General features: G+C 38.6%; 1 protein-coding gene across 3 annotated transcripts in view; it reads left to right on the forward strand.

Moving 5' to 3' along the window:
- POT1 (protection of telomeres 1) overlaps positions 1 to 15,861 on the forward strand; it is a 160,054-nt gene extending 144,193 nt beyond the window's left edge. For all 3 annotated transcript variants that reach the window (XM_054022891.1, XM_054022902.1, XM_054022897.1), the window contains 5 exons: positions 1,067 to 1,202; positions 3,884 to 3,975; positions 8,204 to 8,295; positions 12,581 to 12,686; positions 13,679 to 15,861. In XM_054022891.1, coding sequence (XP_053878866.1) covers positions 1,067 to 1,202; positions 3,884 to 3,975; positions 8,204 to 8,295; positions 12,581 to 12,686; positions 13,679 to 13,791 — 539 coding nt within the window. In that variant the 3' untranslated portion in view covers positions 13,792 to 15,861. The remainder of the gene's footprint in view (positions 1 to 1,066; positions 1,203 to 3,883; positions 3,976 to 8,203; positions 8,296 to 12,580; positions 12,687 to 13,678) is intronic.
- The last annotated feature ends 7,705 nt before the right edge of the window (positions 15,862 to 23,566 follow it).

Genomic DNA, 23,566 nt, shown 5'->3' on the forward strand with positions numbered 1-23,566 from the left:
CCTAGAAGGTGCAGCATGTCCCCGCTCCGGCTCCTATGCGTAGGGGCAGCCAGGGCCAGGGGGCTCCACATGCTGCCCCAACCCCAAGCACTGTCCCCCTCAGCTCCCAACCCAGGAACCATGGCCGCGCCCCTGCCCTAATCCCCCTCCCACCCTCTAAACTCCTCAGTCCCAGCCTGGAGCACCCTCCTGCACCCCAAACCCCTCATCCCCAGCCCCCCTCCAGAGCCTGCACCCCCAGTCCGGAGCCCCCTCCCACACCCTGAGCTCCTCATTTCTGGCCCCACCCCAGAGCCCTCACCCCCTCTTGCACCCCAACCCCCAATTTTGTGAGCATTCATGGCCCAGCATACAATTTCTATACCCAAATGTGGCCCTCAGGCCAAAAAGTTTGCTCACCCCATACTAAACTCAGGTAGCTTCTCCAGTAATATAAAGCATTCATTTCTAGTTTTGGTAAGTTACCAAGTAGTACTTAAAATCATATTATTATGTTTACTACTGTGTTGCATTTTTCCCCTCACTTCAGTTATGATGCTGTTTTAACAGCTACTTGTTCTCATATTGCTAGCTAAAATGTAATGTTTTCTACCACTTAAAAGCTGGTATGTCAAGCTGTTTTCGAGTGGAATAAAACGTATTCTAGTTCTGGTTGTTCTCAAGATAGCAGCCACTAAAATTGCTGGAAATGTAGTGAAAGAAAAAGCAAAGTGTAACCCGAATAAAGTTACTTTAAGGTCTGCTATCTTGTTAGCTACTATTGTTGTTATGAAATATATTTAAAACATATGTTATGGTTACTTACAACTTTGATTGCGCATGTAACACATGTGGTTGTGTTAACATTTTGCTGTCTTTGCATGAAGTGATGAGTCACTTAAAATTTTGTGTGGTTGTTCCTATACTTTTAACACATGCAGTACATTAAGGAGTTCCATCAACACTGGCCTGCATATAGTGATGAATTACAGATGCTGAAATGGATATCCAATAGGCAAAGAAAGATTAATCAAGTAATTTAGCATTAAATACAATTAAGAAAACATTTTTTTTCTGCTTTTAACAGGGGGGACGCTAAAAGAAATCAGAAAACTTTCAAGAAGATTTAAATGTATTATACCTGTGAGATCAACGAAAGAAGATCTTGAGTTACTAGACCTTTCAGCTCCCTTCCTTTTGCAAGGGAAAATATGGCATTATGGGTAGGTTTAAAAAAAAAGTCTTAATAGTTTAGAAGTGGTTGCAATTAATAGATGTATAGAAAGTTAGTTTGTTTCAATAACTTAAATTCCAATGTCAATTGCAAACAGGTATAACTTTACCTTCTAAAGTTTGTTCTTGAAAAGAATTGTCCATGACAATTGCAAAAATTAAAATTGTATGGAAGAAGAAGACATTGATCCGGAGCCTGAACATAAAACTTATGCTTCCACCACTATAGTTAAGAGAAAAGAAACTTACATTATACACTTCTGTTTTCAGGAGTTGACAGCTTTTTTTTTTTTTTTTTTAATTACCCCATTAGGTTAAAAAAAGCTTATTCTCAGCCCACAGAATTTCCTATAATTCTTCGCATGGTAGCGAGGGGTAGGAGGGTTTCCTCAAGGGTCAAGGCTTCTAGGAAGCGGTGGGTATAAGAGTTCATGGGCCAGGAAGGTCAGGCTGCTAGAGGTGTCAGTGCTTAACGGTATGCATATATGCCCTCCTATGCACTTTAAATGATGTGCTACAGCCTCTGCTTGATGGTATGAAAAGATGGTTATTTGAACTTATCAGTTTTTTCTGCATTAAAAAATAGAAAAGCTCTTGGCCATCAAGAGATGTCTACTTACATGCCTCATTGAGGCTAAGGCATTGGTGATATACCTTAGGTTCCTGCTGGGCACAGGTCATCACCAGTACAAAGTACCACCCTTTGAGCTTTCAGCATGCCCCATGTGATCACTAACTGTTTGGCAGCTCAACTTCGTAGATGGGGCCTGCAAGTGTTTCCTTGTTCCTAGATGTCTGTCTCATAAGAGCCCAGTCTTATAACTCTGCCCTACAGGAGATATTTTCCCTCTTTAAATCTTTGGGTTTTACTGTAAACATTGAAAAATCACACTGGTTCCTACACAGTCTTTCTAGGAGCCACCTTAGATATGACAAGAGCCCTAGCTTTTTTGCCCCAGGACAGGTTTTCAGATCTTCTTCAGGCAGTAAACCTAGTTAGGTCCAGAGGAGCAGGGGCAGTAGTTTTGCATTTGGCCTGATGGCAGCTTGTATCCTTGTTGCCCTCTTTGCATGAGTATGGATGTGTCCCTTGCAGAGGTGGTTGAGTCTACTGTGCAGACCAAATGATGGCCTGTACATGATAGTTTCCCTTATTCAGAAGGTTTGTGATTCTCTTTTGTAGTGAAAGCTCCCAAAGTTTGTCTCAAAGAGAAGCCCATCCCATAGCCAGCACCTTGAATAATGGTAGGCACAAAGGCCTCCAAACTTGGGAGCTCATTTAGGAAACTTGAAGGTTTATGATGTTTCAAAGGCTCACTTGTGTGTACTTATCAAAGCACAACAAGTTAAGACCTTTACAGTAATATCAAATATGCATCAAGGTATGATTAGTGTAGGGACTATCCTTGAATTCCCTGACGTCTGTACATTTAAAATCTCAGCCTTTGCAATTGTCATTAACGTTCTTACATTTAATCTATGTAGAATGTTTGGGTATTATCTTATTGCCCGTGTAGTTGTCCTAACTTTGAATGCCACATATTCTATGTAACATATTTAAAAGGTATGAATTATTTTCCTGCAACGTATTAAACCAAATTCTGCTATAATTTACTCCACGGTAAAACTGGAGTGACTTTATTGATATCGGCTTCACACCAGTGTAAGTGGGAGCAGAATTAGGTCCACTGATTCTACATGACAAATTTGCTTTTAAAGCTAATTTTAAAGATAATAAATGTCAATTTTATGTTACAAATGTAACATATTAGCACAGAAGCTTATTTTGAGGGCAGAATAATGCTACCGTAACTTTGTTTCTTGGGGCAAAAGTAAACAACTTTATATGGACATCTCTCAACGTAAGATATTTTTATCCACTTACAGAATTTTAGTTGCTGTCTTACATCCTGTAAAAGTTTGATGATGATACATTAGTACTCCAGGAATAAAAAGAAGAGGTTCTTTTAATAATTTATAATTACAATATTTTAGGCACAGGTTAAGACAAATTCCTATACTAATAATCGTATAATCCTATTGTGTTTTTAATACATAGTAGAGTTTCAGATTTATTACTGCTCTTACAAAATGGCACTTTGTATGTATTGTTAAACCACAAAAAGTGCTAATGTACGAATATGTGCTCAGTTGGTATTGGTGTACAGTTAGCCTTTGTTATTCAATTAGGCTCTTTCATGGGTCAAAATAACTTACTTTTTGTAGCTGGTGATCCATAAGGAGCATTAATGTGGTTTAGTACTTTAGATGTTGAATGAAGCTTCTCCGCCTTAAAAAATCTGATTTGTCAACTGTGGATCTTTTCATAGTGGAGGCGGTTTGCATCCCCACTGAGTAACTTTATTTGAATACAGGTTTGTCACATCTTACGCGCATTTAACATGCACAATTTCAGCTTTATGTGGTCGGCAAAAACAGAAAGAGAAAAATAACAATTTTAATACTGTAGCTGTAGTGCGGGTGATTCCGCCTGCCATTACACTCAATGTAATTTTGACTATACACAATTTTCGCTTTACGAGCTGACTGCGGAATGTAACACCAGCGTAAGATGCGACAGACCTGTAAACTTGTTTGGCGCAGAATGAAAACGCGAATAGTTCATCACCTTGAAGTCTGTACACTGTCAGCATTTTATTTTAAATGTCAGGTGCAAACAGTGTTCAAATCAGAAGACTATCCAGAGTCTCAGTTCCCTCGCAGAAGAAGAACCATCGTGGGAGCCAACTGAAATAGCACGAGGTTAGCTAATATCATTATGACCTGAAATAGATTGTGCCTTGATTCTTAAGGTAGATACAAATTGTCTCACTGAATGGATTACACTTTTGCTTAGATCTTTATATATCCTATGGATATGCAAATATATGTATTTGCATTTTGTGGGCTGAAGTTAAATATATGATTATCTTTTTAAAATATTATATTAAAGACGAACTGAAAAACTTTTTACCTGTCAGAATGTGAGATCATTGTTTAGTGTTTATTCTGCACTAGGTGGCATTTTTAACAATTAAGATAGTGCAGGTGTAACGAATCTTTGGTTACATACTTATAGATGTCTATTGTGAGCTATACACAAATATGTAGCATCAGGAATAAAATTTGTACCATTCACAAGTCTTCCACTTGAGCCAAATGTGACTCTTCCTTAGCTGTGAGTGATAGTAAGGTTTGTATCTTTTGTAAACACTACCATTAGAGGACATAAACACTAGCCTACTACATAACCCAGGGAATTGGTGAAGAGTTAATCGCCCAAGTCAAAAGGGTTTGAGCCCCTAATTCTCCTTTCTGCTTTTGAAAATCTCCCTATCTATTCCTTGTGTTGCTTTAGGTAGTCTCATCAACTGATGGAAAGAAAATAGAGCCCTGGGAAATACAATGGGTAAAGAAGATAACGGTTTGAACTGTTTCTAAATTTAATTATTTTAAATCAGTTCACATCCTAATAAGGATTTGCAATCTCAAGCAGTATCTAAGTCTGACTGATTTTATTAAAGAATACGAACTACTGCAGAAGCATGATGTGTCTCACAAATATCCTCTCATGTTTATTCTGTATTAATAAATGTAAGCTAACACATAATTTACAGTATCAAATTGTGTTCATTAGAAATGTACTTTCCCCCCCCCAAATAAAAAAAACTAAATTCATTAAATGAAAGCTTTCCAACAAATTAAATAAAAGCAGTGGTTGGGAGATTTGTAATTCCTCACAGCATAATTCAGCAACATACCAATGTGGCTACTGCATGAAAACCAATTTTGTTTGGCCAAATAAATAGCTTTGGTTTGGTTAGATTGAACCCTTTGCTTTCAGAATGTACTGCCCTGACATTTTAGTCACTGAGTGGTTGGATCATGGCAGCATAAACAGTGTAGGACTACCCAAAGTACCATGGAGTACATTTCTTTTTTTATAGGTAAATACTTGATCAACTATTTAAATTTTTTTCCCGGAATTGTTTAATTTAAGATAGCACAGATATAAAATGGGAAGATATATAAATGTCTGTAATACAAGAGTAATGCATATAATATATAACTAATATTTCCATAAGAATTTCTGAGTTCATTTGAAAAATATGAAGGTTCACATGAAAAATATGAAGGTTCATAAGGCAAGAAGTGTGTTAAGAAGCATCAGTTGTTTATATTCAAATATCTATGGGCTCTTACGAGTCCAAAGTGCAAAGTCTTCCCTATTTTACAATTGTGGACTCCTTTTAATGGAGTCTAAACTCTTACTAAACAAAATTTCCTGAAAGTGACCTAGTCTGGAATCATCAGGAGAAACTGAATAAGTGATATGTAAACAGGTCATCCACCTTTTTCTTGGAAGAAACTTCAACAGTGTTTCTGTAGAGATGTCTATTCTCACATAATTTCAAACATATATTGCAAGCAGTTATTTTTTACTTACTTTTAAAAACAAATTGATAAAATATGTGAATATATTTCTAGTTTTAACTGATTATAAATCATTTGCGCATAGAATCAGAATAATAGAAATGTATGACTGGAAGGAACCTCGAGAGGTTATCTAGTCCAGCCCTCTGTGCTGAGGCAGGACCAACTAAACCTAGACCATCCCTGACAAGTGTTTGTCTAACCTGTTCTTAAAAACCTCCAATAACAGGGATTCTTTAACTTTCCTTGGAAGCTTATTCCAGTGCAATTTTTTTTGTAATATCTAAGCTAAATTTCCTTTTCTGCAGAGGAAGCTCATTACTTCTTGTCCTGTCTTCAGTGGATCTGGAGAACAGTTGATCACCATCCTCTTTGTAACAGCCCTTAGCATAGTTGAAGACTGTTACCAGGTCCCTCCTCAGTATTCTCTTCTCAAAATTAACATGCCCATTTTTTTTAACCTTTCCTCATATGTCAGGTTTTCTAAACATTTTATCATTTTTGTTTCTGGACTCTCCAGTGCCACATATTTCTTAAAGTGTGGCACCCAGAACTGGACTCAGTACTCCAGTTGAGTCTTCACCAGTGCCAAGTGGAGCAGGACAATTACCTCTCATGTCTTACTACATATGATATTCCTGTTTATACACCCCAAAATATTAGCCTTTTTCACAATTGCATCACGTTGACTCATATTCAGTTTGTGATTCACTTAAACCCCCAGATCCAGACTCCACTTTAACCCCCATATTTCTGCAGTGCTACTCCTTAGCCAGTTATTCCCTGTTTTGTAGTTGTGCCTTTGGTTTTTCATTCCCAAGTGTAGTACTTTCCACTTGTCTTTTGCTGAATTTCATCTTGTTGATTTCAGACCAATTTTCCAATTTGTCAAGGTCATTTTGAATTCCAGTTCTGCCCTCCAAAGTGCTAGCAACCCCTCCCAGTTTAGTGTCATCCACAGATTTTACAAGCACACTTTTCACTCCATTATTAAAGTCATTAATGAAAATATTAAATAGGACCAGACCTTGGACAGGCCCCCTGCAGAACCCTACTAGGAATCTCAAGCAGTATTCAAAATATAAACCATACACAGACTCGTAATTAAAGATAGCCAGGAGAGAGTATGATTGGTAAGTAGTTGCAATAATTATATACATTATGTACATAGTTTTGAATCTTTTTTGTTTGACAGATGACATAGTTAATATCAGTGGGAGACTGTACCTAGCCATTGAATTTTCACAGATGGTTTTAGTTAATTTCAGAGTACCAGTCAGGCTGCTTTTTTATTTGAGTAGAACTTGCCCAGAAATTTTAACTACATCATATGGAATAAATTGTTTTCCCATAGATAATATATTTCACCAAATATATTGCCGTATGTTAGTTTAGAACACGATCCTGTTATCATTGAACCAAAGGAAAACTCTCACTGATTTCAGTGGAAGATCAGGCAGAAAGAGATCCTACCACATAGTCAGAAGTTAGGATGTATGCAAACATTTGCAACATTTTTACTAAAGAGAAAAGAGGTACTTTAGAGCAGTGGTTCTCAAAGTCGGTCCGCCGCTTGTTCAGGGAAAGCCCCTGGTAGGCCGGGCCAGGCCGGTTTGTTTACCTGCCATGTTCATAGGTTCGGCCGATCGCAGCGCCCACTGGCCGCGGTTTGCCGCTCCGGGCTAATGGGGGCTGCGGGAAGGGCGGCCAGCACATCCCTGCTGCTTCCCGCATCCCCCATTGGCCCGGAGCGGTGAACTGGCCGCGATCGGCCAAATCTGCGAACGCGGCAGGTAAACAAACCAGCCCGGCCCGCCAGCAGCTTTCCCTGAACAAGCGGCGGACCGGCTTTGAGAACCACTGCTTTAGAGCATTTTCTGTATTTTTCTAAACTCTTGAGCAAAACTGAATTTCCATTCTAAAGTGGCACTCTATACATCAGTCTTTCTGAGCATCTCATTTTACCTGCAACACAAAATGTTTTCACTTAGTGTATAATAACATTGTCATGAATCCTATATATAGAGCTATGTGAAATTTTTAGTGAAAATACATGTTTCACTGAAAAAATGCAGATTTGCTTCAACCAAAATAATTAGCAAATTCAAGTAGATTTTGGTTAATTTTTTGTATTGGTGGGAGGAGAGAGACGAAAAAAACAACTTTTCATTTCAGAAATGCATTTTGTTTTGGAATTTCCCTCAATTTTATATAAATATAAAAACCTTGAAATCAAAACAAAATGTCTGGTTTTAGGTTGAATGAAACATTTCCATTGTTTGCTTAAAAAAACCCTCAGAAATGTTTTGTTTCAGGTCAACCTGAAAAGATTTTGTTGTTTAGTTTTCGGTTCAGTGTTGAATTGCAAAATCTGTTATTCGCACAGCTCTAATTATAAATCCACAACCTCCACCTGTCCAAGTATCTGATTATATTTTAAAATTATAATCGTACAATAAGTCACATAATTAAAAGCAAGTCATTTCAATTACCTTGTGTTGTGATAATTTTGTCTTGAATATTCAGTACCTAAAGCAAAATATTTTTCCCACACTAGTTTTAGGTATTGAGCCACTCCAGTATGTCTTTGTTATGAAGTTTACACTTGATGATGGCACAGGAGCACTGGATGCATACCTCTTTGACTATGTAAGTAAACAGAGAGTAAAAGGATGATGGTTCTTGTTAAGTATGGTCTCAAAGATGTTTGCATGTGTATATGAATTTGTGCATTCTCTTTGTCATATCCAGTGTCTTAAAACAAACTATTATAATGAATGTACAAATTATTAGCACTATCCACTGGTGAAAATGCTGTTTAGGTCAATATCAGATAAAAGGTAAAATGGGAGAAAAATGTGTGTTCAAGTCTTAAAATGGACTGAAGAGAGGAACTGGAGTGGGGGATGTGACCCCCCCCACACACACACACCAGGACACAACCTGGACTGTGGAACTGCTGTGTTCCCTTTAACTCTCTGGATCATGGTACTCTTACACTGCTCTGCTAGTGACTAGCAGCCCCTTCTGGCTTTGCTCTCACACAGCCATTAGCATATGAAGGCACACCCAAAGTTACATGCAGGATCTCACAGCCTGTCATGAACTATACACAGGGAGACGCCAGCAAATTCCCTCCAGCCCCAGCCTTGCACCCCAGAAATGTACCGTCTTGCACTGATCAAGAAGGTCTTGAGCATTGTAAGCTCATTAATTAATTCACCACTCCTTCAAAGGATAGTGGACGTGCCCCAGCCTTTGTAATCTGAGCGGATTCCCCAAGTTCTTTAGACAAACTCACTGATAAAGATAAAAGATTAAAATAAGTTTATTAACTACAAAAAGATAGATTTTAAGCGATAATAAGTGGTAGGCATAGAGGTCAGAGTTGGTTACATAAGAAATAAAAGGTAAAATTTAAGTTTAAATCATAAACTTTATCAAACTAAGCAAGAGTTGAATCAAGCAGTTTTTCTCACCCTACTCTGGAGTTGCAAGCAGTTCACAGTTCTTAATACACAGGCTGAATTCCCTGCTCAGCCTGGAACCAATTTCCCAGTTCGGAGTCTTTTCTGCCAAAGTCTTGTTGCCTTCAGAGTAGGTGGGGCGGAAAGAGGCAGACTCTTGATACCACTGTCCCTTATTTTATATGCTCAGTTCATATTCCTGGAAAAATACTGACTCAAACATGGTGTCAAGCATCACCTGTCCTGATACCTTGCTGAGTCACTGAGTTAAGCAATCCCCATTGTGTAGAGCTTGAGCAATTGTCTCTTATTGAATTGTAAATCTCTTGTTTGCAATTCCCCTGCTGGTCAACGGCTAGTGAGGGTTGCTTAACACACATCTGGGTGTGGGTTAGCCCCTTTGTTGCCATTGAAGAGCTTGCTATCGGCATCGCCTAGACTCTCAACATATTTCAGTAACAACCATGTAGCAAAATCTCATAACTCCATATACAATGATGATATACATATTTTGACAGAACAATGAGTTTCAGCAAATCATGAGTTTTCATAGGATACCTTACAGGGCATTCTTTGTACAAAATATCATAACCATGCACAAGTGGTGAATATGGGGGGTACAAGATGCAATTTTGAAGTACAATATGTCACAGGGGTATTCAGCACTCTGTGTTTCCACAAAGTCCCTGCCTGAGCTGGCTGAGTTTCTCTCTGTCATGGTGTTAAAACACCCTGTCTGATTGCTTTTGATGTGATGATTGAGAGTCATTGAGAATGACTTTTTGTGCGGGTTAGCTCAGGATTTTATGACTACTCTGACAATTCTGTTTCCTTACTGGATAGATTCCAACCAAAGCCATATAGCTGTCCATTCTCTAAATCTAGTTTTTTGATCTAAAGGTCTGGGTAATATGGGCTCTTGCTTGTCATGGACTGACTAGTGCCTTCTAGGTTGTATTTAGCTAACCTCCAAATAAATGTTAGTCCCTGCCCCCAGAAAGATTATTGTTTGCCGTACCTAGACACTTGGTCTCCACATTTAACATAAGATTATACATTCACTCTTTGTGACTTTACACACTTTGCTTAAATTACATGTCTCCCTTTCCCAATTTTCTAAAATAGAAATAATATTGGCCTGCCCATGGGAATGTGAGGGATTAACTAAATGATTCTAAAGTGCTATGTAAATGTGAAGTATTATTTTTCATATGCATATGTAATAGATGTATAACTTTGTGGAAGTAATGGAAGATCCTATTTCATACATTCATGATGGCAAAGTTAAATTAGTTGTGAGTACTCTGCATGTCCTAGATTTTGAGTAGCTGGGTCTTCATGTTTCATTTATATAGTTGTCCTTTTGGTTGTTGCATACCTGCTGATAATTTCAGGTAGGAATGTAAATGTTAAGAAGTATGAGGGCTTTGATAAGATGAATAGATGCTGATAATACTAATCTAATATAACATTACATTTGTAATATATTACACTGCAGCTTTGGAATTATCTAAAGCCAGTTGGGCTTTTTGGTCCCTGTGTTTCACAGCTTAGGACAGCCTGACCTCAAATACATACAAATTAATATATACGTATATTTTTACCCACTGTGTCAAGTGACAATAAGGGGGAAATGTTTTCTCTTTTCTTTTCTTTAACACGTTCTGTATAACAGGTTAAAAGGCTCTTCTCTTAAAATATGAAGGCCTTTAGCTGCAAAGGAAGCTGAAGCCCAGCAATCCCCACTTTCTTCTCTTTTTTCCTTTCCACTGCCCCTCTCCCCTTCTTTGAAAGCTGTTCTTTTAAATTGAGAAACTAATCTGGGGGAGCTGCTGACTGCTACAACTGAGTTGCAGGGGGAAAAGGCAGTTTTCTTTTGAAGTGTAACCTGCACTTCAAAAGGAAACTGCCACTTTCTTCTGCCCAGACTAAGGTGCTCCAGGAGTGCTTGAGAAGAAGCTGGGTTGCTTTGAAGTGTAACTTTAAACTATCTTCCAGTCAGATTTATATAGTAACGCTCCCAGTTCATTTTCTTAACCTGATAGTCTAAGTAAAAGGAGCTGGGGAGAAGAGTCAGGAAAAATTAAAGTGTGAGTTGAAAATGTGTCTCTTTTGCCATAAACAGTTGTTATTTAACAGTTATATTATAGTGCCATCTAGAGGTCGACCAGAAAGGAACCCATTTTGCTAGGTGACGGGTCAGCTGGGCTCCAGGGAGAGAGAGTCGAGATTGGCCAAGAAATGTGGGGGAAAGAGGAACAAAATGAAAGTCTGGTCAAAGTTATGTTAAAATAATTATGCTGTAGTGAAAATTGTTGGGAATAGGCATTATACAGTTCCCCTACTGTTTTATTTCATCATCTACTTGGGCTACTTTTTATAGTGGGAAGATAAATTGTGTAAAACCCACCCATGTCTCTTTTCATACTGAAGAATGAAATTCAAAACGAGAGTTCTACTTGCATAGGTTCAGATTCCGACACCCATCCTCCTGTTTAGTGATATCTTACTCCTCAAGATTTCCATTAATAGCAATGGACTATTTGAGTGGTAAGGTTGAATTTAAATAAGGATGGCACAATCCTGTCTGTAATTTCTGTCTGTCTGTCTATTGTACTTATATGACCCCCATAACTGTAGTATCTAGAGCTGGGCAATGGAGGGGTGGTGTTATTTTTTCCATACACAAAAAAAATTCATTTTGGGGTCTCTGAAACTATTCACAATTTTGTGACTAATTTGTCAAAAAGTTTTGCCTAAAAAAAAATGAAAAATGTTTTTTCAAAAAGTCAAAATGTTTCATGTCAACCATTTTAAAACATTGTTTTGACTTTGTTTCAAAATGTTTTATTTAGAAAATTTTGAAATATTGTTTTGACTTTTCATTGTGAAATGATGTTCCATTTTTAAATTTTGTCCAATTAAAAGAAACCCACGCAAAATGGTGAAAAACATCCAAAGCTGACTGAATCAACACAAAAAATGAAAAAAGTAATCATTTCGTGTCAATCTAAAACATTTCAATTGATTCAAAACAGGGGGGAAAAAAGAAAAACTGAATTTCAGTTTGAATCAAACCAATTTGTTTTTTCACATTTTTCGGTTCAGCCCCCTGCCAATTGAAAAATCTATTATTCACTCAGCTCTAATAGTGTTTGAGTACCTCATGATCTTTAATGGATTTATCTTCATGCAGTATGTGTATTAGTAAGGCATTAATGCACTTTTTTGGTAGTCTAAGTCATTGACCATACTACATGTCTCAGGGTTAATACCCTACTCATGCATGCTCTGGTTTGTTTCTAGCTGTATCTGGATTATTTTAAAAACACTGAACTGAATATATTGCTCCCTTTTGTCATTTTAGTCTCTTCATAAGATTCAAGAGCCTGCTAAAATGACACTAACTAATGACACCTGATTTATTTTTGTCGTCTTTTCTCCTCAAACCCTTCCACTTTCCTCAGGAAAAGTTTTTCCAGATTCCTGCCTCCGAAGTCCTTACCAGTAGTCTTCTTCAGGAGAAGATGGAAATGATCATGAATATACTTTGTCCTCCAGGAACAAAACTAGGTCAGCTTTTTGTAATCTTCTACTATATATGTAAAGTTATGTTGAATTCACCATTTATTTATTATAAATATGATGAGAACACAGACCAAATTCAATACTATAGAATTGTAAGGAAATTGTTACTTACTTTTGTTTAGTGTAATATGTTTGGTTTGTCCTTTTTAAAAGAAGGGCCTTTGGAAACAGAAGTAATAATTCAGTCCCTACAATGGTAATGAGGGTGTGCAGCTGATCTCTCATGCTGGCATAGATTTAGTTTTATATGTATACATGCATGTCCAGGCAGAGCTAGATGTGTAATTCACATTCATATGGAAGTTAACCAAAACACCTTTATTTAAAATGTAACAGAAGCATAGTGACAATTAATAGAGAATTCAGTCTGAGCCCCTCACTTTAGGCCGGATTCTTCCACTGAATACACATACAAAGTTGGAGTATCCTTTCCTGCAGGAAATCCCTGTGGAAAGTGACTCAGGGTAAGGAAATCTCCGTGAAGATCCCATCACAGAGTTCCTCTGAGCATTTCATCTGGGGGCCCAAAGTGGAAGCTTCCACTGGACTGTCTGCACAGAACTGTTTGTCTTTGCCATAGCTCTGGCCCTTAGGAGCCTGTTTCCTCACAGTGCAAGTCCAAAGCACCCAGGCACCCTTGTCCCTGGGGACCTTCTCCCACCCAGTGCAGTGGGTGTTCCATGGAATAGAAGATATATCCCTAGGCTGCATTATCTTCTCCAAGTAAAAACCTTTGGTGAGAACAGAGGGAGAATAATGATACAAGTCCCACTCTGCTGCCTCCTCCTCCCAGGTGGCTCTCTCTACCAGCAGAGAGGAGAAGCGTTTCTCAGTGGAGACTAATCAACCCCTTCTGTGCATAAGAAACTTCTAAATCCATTTTTAGTTTTAGTCAGATGAATTATGTGTTAAAGTTCCACTTTTCTTATAAAAGCTGGAAATACTATCAAAATGTGTAATTTGTTTTTGATTTGTAGATGACTTGCCATGGTTGGAATGCTTCATCAGGTCTTATACTGTCAAAGATGGAATGGAACAACAAGTTTGCTATCAAATTTTTGACACTGTGGTTGCTGAAGACGTTATCTAGTGATATGTATTGCAATTTAAGAGACATGCAATTTATCGACATTATCGATGACAAAAAAGTTTTGAAGCTATAAACACCATACAAGGTTTTGTATAACATTTAGTGTATCATGTTCTGCGTTGAGAAATATTAATCAGGAAAACAAATGTCTTTTTCTGCATCTCACTTATGCATGAAGGTTTTAGCTCTTCTGTTCCTGAATTAAAATGAATTGGACATATGCTAAGAGGTATTTATTACTTGCTCTGGGCCCAACCCAATGAGTCAAGTGGCAGTTAAGGTGCTCAGCACTTCATGGGATTGGTCACTGCGTGGTTGAGACTGTTAAAAGTGGTTTAATATCCAAACATTCCTAGCTATTACACAATTGAAAATTATCAATAATGTTACTAAATTCTGCTATGACCCACAGAGTCAAATTTAAAGGGCCATTGTAAAATGTAAACATGTTTTATAATGTATGAAGAACAGTCAGCATGATTACGCTTTGTTTATTTATCTATTTTAATACAAAAGAGTAAGTGATTTGAGAACAGCTGTGGAAACAGGACTCTTCCATTAACTTGTATTCCCTTACTTTATTCTGTACAAATCTATTTTAGGGTTCTAAAAAACCATGGGTTTTTTCCTTACTTTAATTTCTCATTGATATGTAGATTGTAGCGAGCTCTTCCTGCAGTCCTTATGTGTGTAAGTAGTGTAATTGACCTCAGTGGAGCTATTTGCATGAGTTAGAATTACTTATCTGGTTAAGATTCATAAAGTCAGTCCATAAAAGCAGGGATATTTAAAATATTAAAATGAATACTAATATTTATTAGATTATAAGGATGGTAAAGTCAGACATATTTGGGGCCATATCTGACATTGCTGCTCCTTTAAATTGTGTGTGTATTTGCAGAGGTTCTTGCACATAGTTTGGCTAAATTTAGTGTCCGATTATACTGTCTCGATTGCTTTTCTCTTTTGTATAATTGGATTGGATGCCTAAATTTAGAGACAGCATTTTCAGGTCAACAAGTGACTAGTTGGCTACCACAGTGGAAAAAAAATTGCGTGCTTTTACCTTGCATTCTAAAGTATTTGCCCCAAATTCAGAATCATTTTCTAGAGAATAATTTAAATGTAAAAATTCTTGTTAGGGGACTATGCTTCTTGTCATCAAAGGGAAAAAAATCACATAACATTGCACGGAGGATTTTTTTTAAATAGTGCTCATAGTTGACTAGTACTTTAATACTAAATACAAATGATTTTACTGTGTTCTAAGAGATGATTAGTAGAATAAGCTATTATATCCATTTACAGTTTCATCCAAATGTCAATAGATTTTGTGTCGTACTTTAAAAATCACTCTGGGCCATAGAAACAATGAGCTGTGACCCTAGAAATTTATCAATTATCATGTGGGTAGAAGGTGCGTTAACATTGGAAGCCGATGGTTCACTTTCAAGGAGAGGAGAAACTGTCAGCCTGATTGAATGGGACCATCAACTTACCAAGCAAGGAACAACACTGGCATTAGTTCTGAAAGCAGCTGCTTACCTACCCTGGCCTGATGAGAGATACTGATAAGTTAATTATTTTTAAAACTTGAACACTTCAAATAATTTCAGTGGAATTTAACTACTGAAGCGCTCATCCATAAGAAATATACAAGGGTTTGTTTGCTATGTAATGGGTAGTTTAATCACAAAAACTATAGAACCTGTATTTCTGGTTGTGTTACATGACATCACAAACCATATTATGCACTGCCAATCATTAGTAGAAAGTATGTGTTAAATTGTAAATGTTTTTTAATGTAAATAAAAAGTCATGTTCCTATACATCATTGCAGATATCTATTTTAAAGTAATATCTATTTTAAAGTAAACCTTTTGAAAAGTAATAGATCAGAATATATAACGCTCACACTTCAGTGTAAATTTGTTTTCACCATCTCTAATGTTTGAGATTCGTGGCAGAACATTTTCAAGTCATTTTATGATTGTACATACGGCACTTGAAGTTGTCTGGCTATTGAATATTGTAAGTATTTAGCTGATTAATAAACACAATTTAAAATAATGAGCTCTTTGCTCACACTTAACTTTTGGATATCTATTTACAAAGCCTCTCTGCTGCCAATGGCCTTCATCCAGCAGAGCACATTCTTAGATAAGTTTGTTGAATTGGAACCTAAATGTCCTACCAGATGTATTTTATTTGAGATTTTCAGTGCTCGTGGAAGATGTTGAATTTCTCAGAACCGAAGACCACGGTTCACAAAACTTGTCTCAATGTTGACCTTCTGGATCCTTCTGCAGGAGTGATTGAGCTGTGTTTCATCCCCATGACTGTTTTATTCCTTAATGCTTATGTGGAGACTGCCAACTTGGAAGCCAATTGCGATAGTAGCTTCTGTGATGCAGGCAGTTTCCACTCTGATCTGAATTGAGAGCACAAACTCACTCCAACTTACTGTAGGCCACACCTGTTACAGTAATGACTTTCAGTCACTACTGACCTGGACCAGATACCATCTTCTGCATAGAAGCAAGAAATTTCATCTCCCATTTTCAGTCCCTTGGTCACATTTCTCTAGTTTCAGAAACACATTTTAAAAATAAATCAAAACTGCCTTTCTGGGTTGAGTGAATGAAATTGCTGAGATCCATCGGTGTTATAGTAGTTATCCAGAGAATTAATTTATTACAGACGTTTAAAAATGTTAAGTTTACATTTGATATAATTAATGTTGGAAAAATCAGAATGCTTTGAATGGTGAATCTGATATCTGCAATTTCTCATGGAATGCAGAAAATTTCATTTAACATCCCCCACTTTCTCTCCACTCCTTCTGTCCCCCTTTCCTCCTTCCCTCCCCCCCCAATATTCAGTGCTTCATTTAAAAATGAATTGCTTGCTTATAAGGGATCATCAGTTCTCTGATACTCTCTTCGTGCTCAGATCAAAATAAAACAGCTAATTTGAGACCACTCTTCCATCATAAATTCAGGATGTTCTCCATATGTTTACTTCTCAGTGTCTGTGAGGCATATTTTGGAATCTGCTTTAAATGTTCATGGATTTGTTTTTGTTGCTACCTCCTCCACATAGGTTTCCATTTCTACTTTGGCTAAAATTTGGCAAGAATAACTTTTATTATGCCAACCAGTTTATAAAACACACGTTTTGAAGCCATAAAGAGCTTTGTCTTCAGGTGTTAGCAAGTTTCCTGTTTGGCCAATGTGGCGAGCTGATCAGCACAGGTGACCATGCAGAGCTCATCAGCACAAGTGACCATGGAGTCCCAGAATCGCAAAAGAGCTCCAGCATGAACTGAACGGGAGGTACTGGATCTGATCGCTGTATGGGAAGACAAATCCGTGCTATCCAAACTCCGTTCCAAAAGACAAAATGCCAGAATATTTGAAAAAATTTCCAAGGGCATGAAGGACCGAGGTTATAACCGGGACCCGCAACAGTTTCGTGTGAAACTTAAGGAGCTCAGGCAAGCCTACCAAAGAACCAGAGAGGCAAATGGCCACTCCGGGTCAGAGCCCCAGGCATGCCGCTTCTATGATGATCTACATGCCATTCTAGGGCATGCCCTACAACTGCCCCACCCCTGTGCTTCCCTCCTCCCCCACGCCCCCAGGTTACCTTGGCAGTTATCCCCCCATTTGAGTGACGAATTAATAAAGAATGGATGAATTTGAAACAACAATGACTTTGTTGCCTCTGCAAGCGAAGATCAAAGGGGGGAGGGGAAGGCGGTTGGCTTACAGGGAAGTAGAGTGAGCCAAGGGGGTGGGTTTTCATCAAGGAGAAACAAACAGAACTTTCACACCATAGCCTGTCCAGTCATGAAACTGCTTTTCAAAGCTTCTCTGATGCACAGCGCGCACTGCTGCGCTCTTCTAAGCGCCCTGACGTCTGGCTGCGTGTAATCAGTGACCAGGCGATTTGCCTCAACCTCCCACCCCGCCATAAATGTCTCCCCCTTACTGTCACAGATATTGTGGAGCACTCAGCAAGCAGTAATAACAATGGGAATATTGGTTTTGCTGAGGTCTAACCGAGTCAGTAAACTGCACCAGCGAGCTTTTAAACGTCCAAAGGCACATTCTACCACCATTATACACTTGCTTAGCCTATAGTTGAACTGCTCCTTACTACTGTCCAGGCTTCATGAGCCATGGGAGCAAAGGGTAGACTGGGGTAGGTGCGACCGCGCGGTGCTGGCGACTGGGAGAGCAGCCTGAGGCAGAAGCCTCCAGCTGGCATGATATTCCAGGCAGGACTGAGTCTCCATTAGACGAAACTTAAAGAAGAGAATGACCTGGAGTCATTCCCATTTTTGTCCAGGCGCCCCCAACCGACCTCACCAAGGACAGCCAGGAGCACCCATGTCTGCCCAGGCGCCCCCGACCGACCTCACTGAGGCCAGCCAGGAGCACCCATGTCTGCCCAGGCGCCCCCGACCAACCTAACCGAGGTCAGCCAGGAGCACTCATGGAACGATGACTACAGTTAACAGTCATATTGTACCGTCTGCCGTCCGCAAGGCAAGGCAAGGGGATGCTGCTGTGTAGCACTGCAGTACTGCGTCTGCCAGCAGCACCCAGGAGACATACGGTGATAGTGAGCTGAGTGGGCTCCATGCTTGCTGTGGTATGTTGTCTGCACGGGTAACCCAGGAAAAAAGGCGAGAAACAATTTTTTGCCATTGCTTTCACGGAGGGAGGGGGGCCAGACGACATGTACCCAGAACCATCCACTACAATGTTTTTGCCCCATCAGACATTGGGAGCTCAACCCAGAATTCCAATGGGTGGCGGAGACAGCGGCAACTGTGGGATAGCTACCACAGTGCAACACCCTGAAAGTCGACGCTAGCCTTGGTACTGTGGATGCACTCCGCTGACTTAATGCACTTAGTGGGGACACACAGAATCGACTGAATCAAATCGATTTCTAAAAAATCGACTTCTAGTAAATTGACCTAATTTCGTAGTGTAGACATACCCTTAGAGGTGTAGAGGAAAAGCTGAATTGTGTACAGCAGAAAAGAGGGATTTAAGGGTGTTTGAAACAGTGCTGCAGTGTTCTGGGTGGACCAGAGGGAGGAAAGCGTTTCCTTGACACCATAACTGCTTTACTTTATTGGACACTGTTAGTTTCTGACATGGCTATAGTTTATCTTCTCCATATACACGTATAAGATGACGTTTCAAAAAAGCTGCTGTAACTTGGTCATTTGTCTTTAATTCCAGTGATTTGAAATTCATGAAACTGGTTACAAGCCCTCTATCCAGATGCTTTCTTTGTTTGCAAAATTTGTCCACTTTTGAGTTAGTGATGTTCAAATATTCTGAGTTTCAGATACAGCTTAAATGGTTGAATCTTGCAAATAAATTAATCTTTACAGAGGAAATATGGATGACAGCACTTACATGGCTGTCTGAAAAAAAGCTGAAATTTTGATCTGAAAAGCTGTTAAATTGCATTTGCACTAGCCTACTCCTCCTGTTTCTACATATGCATTTTGTTCCATACTGTTTACTATACATGCAGTGTACGAAATGTCAGTGATTTAAATGTGGCTTTTTGTATTCTATGATTTACATCTTCACAGATCTGTTCACTTTTAGCTGTAATTTCTATAGGCTGACTAGCAGGTAGCTATGAGTTATAGGGACTGTAACTTCATTGAAGGGATTCTGGTAACTCTGTCAATCGAAGAGTGCAGCTTAAGTGTCACCAGAACCCCAAAATGGAACACTACAACCCACTCATTAAAAATATACTGTATTTTAAAAATAGATCTGATTCTCCTCTCTCTCTGTCTTCAAATGACCCCTGTAGTAACTGATCCTCAAAGCATTACTGGAGCAGCTCTTCACGTGAGTTGAATATAATTCACAGGCATAATTTGAATTACCAGAGGGGATTTTTGCACTAGGAAGCAGCTACCCATGTATTGCTCTACATTAATTTGGTATTCCATCTGGAAGGATACCCTTCATGTTACTGTCTACTATGCTAAAGGTGCAAAATCCTGTCAAAATCTGAAGCAGTTGTAGTAATTGAGTCTGACATAAACCCACAAAAACAAGGAATGTCAAAGATAATGTTGCCATGCTGTCCTTAAATTTCCCATTGTGCCTAGATATCTTAGACATATGGTACAGTGCATATGGTCATACTAGTCTTAGACTACTGTAATACTAAAATTGTATGAAAGTGACACCATTTACTTAAATCAATCTACCCTCTGAATTGTGGGTTTGGTTTAGTTTTTCCTTCTGTTGCTACAAGTAACATCTAAGAGCACTATAACTTGAAAGACACTAAAGAGAGGAATAATTTTTTTTCCTCCCAGATTGTTAACACATTCGATAGCGTATTGGTGCTTTCTCCATTTCCCCTCTAGTCGGTTTTGCCTGGTGTTTGTGTGGGTCTCTCCCACAGCTATGGGGGAGACAAAAACATTTTTAAACATAAGAAATCTGATTGTAAAACCACAGAATTTAACAGGGACACTTAGAGCCAGGGACTGTACCTGAAACCACCTTCATATCTCAATTTTAAATTGACGATGTCTTTTTAATCTCTGAATTCCTTTGCTTTTGTCCATTTAAATCTGGGCCTTATTTTTATTTGAAAAAATAGTATTTGGTCCTTGGTGTTTTTTTAACGTATCTTGTTTAAAACTGAGATTCAGTTTTCTTGAGTTCCTATGAAAACTGATGGTGCATTTTCCAAAATATAATCTCTTTTAATCCAAAAATCTTGGTGCAAAATTGCTACACATTTTGATCTTTATAATTTGATCAGTATGTTGACTACCTCTTTAAAGACTATTCCTATCCATTAGTAAACTATTCCCTTTTAAGAAGTTTGTAGCACGGTGCAGTCTCCTTTGATTGAAGGTTCACATCCACAATTGGTCAATTCAGTCCGTATTCTTAGGCGTAATCTTGGATTCCTTATTGATGCTGAGCTCCCACATTGCAACAGCTATGAGTAATGCTTTCTTCTGTATCCGGTGGCTAGGGGAAATTGTCCCATTTAGTGGACAAAGACCTGGCCTCATTTACTCACAGTTTCATCACCTCTCAGGCTGGATTACAGCAATATAATATACATGGGCATGAAACCTTCAGCACTTGAGAAACTCTAGTCAGTACAAGACACTGCAGCACATATCAGTAACACAGGCACATCACATCTGTCCTCTGCTTGCTACACGGAATTTCAAATCAAGTTCAAAGTCTCAGTCCTCTTCAAAGCACTCTGTGGCCTGGGCCCGGGATACCTGAACGACCATTTAAACCTCCACGATGAGGACCGTGCTCAATAACTTCACTCCTCTGCACAGTGAACTCTCAACAATAAGAGTGAAGTTTATCTGTGCGGAGACAGACCCTTCTCTGAGGGTGATCTGCAACCGTGCAATGAACTTCCCCTGGAACTAAGGATTATCACCACTTTCTACTCCAAGTGTAAGATGCATTTCTTTGATCTTTCCTTCTCTAATATAAAAATATAGCGTGAATATTTATTTAATAAATAAATAAAAACCCTACCAAAACAAGACACTTCATTGCACATGCTTCTCCCTCTGGGGAAAGGATGAGAGAACAAATAATATGTGACAGATGCATAGTCACGTTGCTTAATGCACTACAGGAAGGTGCCCAGATGCTACAGTAATGAGCACAGTGTGCAAACCGGAATAGAATAGTATTGTTTTAGAGAGGGTATTCAAATCTATTTGAAAGTCAGTACTGTTTCTTTGCACACCATCCCTGGAATTTGTATCTTTGTAACCATCTCCCATAAAAGGATCAGTTTACTTCTCCTGTAAGTGATAAGTTGACTATGGGCAAAATTCTGAGCAGAATTAAAATGTAAAACCCCTGCACTGAATATAAAGACTCTTTCACCTTGCCAAACATTATAGTCGGTTACCAGTCTGTCACTTCTCTGACAAGGACTTAGTCACACAAGGATTACTTATAAAATGCCCTTTCATAGAAAGCATCTCAAGGCATTGCAATAGGAATAGGTTTCAAAGCTCATTTCAATCTCCTCTAGGACTTGAGGAAAACACGAATGTCTTTAGCCTACTTTTCAATCTGGTCAAAGAGGTATCTAATCTGATACAAATGGGCAGCACATTCTCATGCTTTTATTTTCAGTTTAAATGTTGAGAACACTGATTAATGTGCATCAGAAGAGCATAGAGTTGGGATGGAAGGTCAAGCCCACATATGGTAACACGGAGAAGAATTTTGAAATTGATTCAGAAATGTAGGGACACTGATACAATGGCTGGAAAGCTGGGGCAGGTGGAAATGTGATATTTTCTGCTTCTCAGTTATCTTTGTTAGAGAATTCTGGACTGGCAAAATTGTTTTTAAAACTGTTCACCTACTTGGGTGATGAGGGCCATAAAAGTACTTGGGTAGCTAGAATTTAGAATCCATGAAAGATACTGGATTGACAATCCTGAAGACTGATCTTATCTGTGTATGGAACAGATCAAGCTTCTATTCCTGGGTACTGTGCCTTGGAGGATCCCCTCTGAAGATTAGGATATTTAGGTCTCCATTCCCATGCAATGCTTGGCGTCCCTGCCTAGATTGTCAGCAAGGGTGTCAATTGGTCACCAGCTGTGATTTGTGTCATATAGACATATCTACTAGGAACTGAACTGAAACAATCTATATATTTCTCATAATCCACTTTAAAGCTATCAGTTGGTGACACCTTTGGATTACTTACTAATCTAGATTGGCAGTCTGAATCCAGCAGGCAAAGAAAAAGTCCTGAATATTTCACCAACAATTGCCTTAGCCATGTTTTTCTCCCACAAACCCCTGTTGTTGTTTAAACTTATTGAGGAAGACTGAATGTTAGAAAAATACAATAATCAATTTTGGTTGAACTGAAACCCTGCATCAGCCTTAAAATACCAGAAGATAAGGAAGAGTTTGTGAATGTTTACCAGATGGTGGAAGGAATCGTGGTAATATGATCAGTTTTATTAGTATTAAACATTTTAAGGTGCTGGATGCAATAACAGAATGGGACAATAATAATAATACTTAGCACTTATAGCACACTTTCCATCCAAGAATATCAGAGCACTTTGCAAATATTAAAGCAAGAGGGCAGGTATGTTGAACATTATGCTCATTCTACAGATAAGGGGAAACTGAGGCACAGAGCTGTTGTGATTTAGGCAAAGTCACATCATAAATCAGTGTCAAGGCTGGGAATAGAGCTGTATTTTCTGTCTCCCAAACTCTAAGAATCTGCTGCCTCCCACAGTGTCAACACTTGATATAGTCATTTTGATTTATAAAAAGTACCTGTCTGAAATACTGTATCTTGTCATGTCTGGAGACCAGAACGCAGATGAAGCTTAGCTCATAGGTGAAAATAAGGTTGGTTTTCTCTATCTTTCCCTGGTAAATATCACAGTCACCTGAACATGTCCCACAATTTAGTATGATGAGCATCTTGCTCAAGTGGGACTAGGAAAGGTGGGTGAAACTGGTGATTTCTTCTTTTTTGGAGAGTGAAAATTAATGTGAAGTATCTTGTCACATAGCTTTACATGGCTGTCTAATTCCTCTGCCTTCAGAAAGCAGATTTTCTGGTAAAATTTTTGGGTGGCTGAAATTTATTCACAGTGAATCATGTGAATAAAAAGCCCCTTTCACTCAAAAATTTGTACGTGAAAATCTTGGAGAGGATGTGGTGCGTGTGCAAAGGA

The sequence above is a fragment of the Malaclemys terrapin genome, chromosome 1, assembly GCF_027887155.1.
Source record: "Malaclemys terrapin pileata isolate rMalTer1 chromosome 1, rMalTer1.hap1, whole genome shotgun sequence".
Lineage (NCBI taxonomy): Eukaryota > Metazoa > Chordata > Testudines > Emydidae > Malaclemys > Malaclemys terrapin.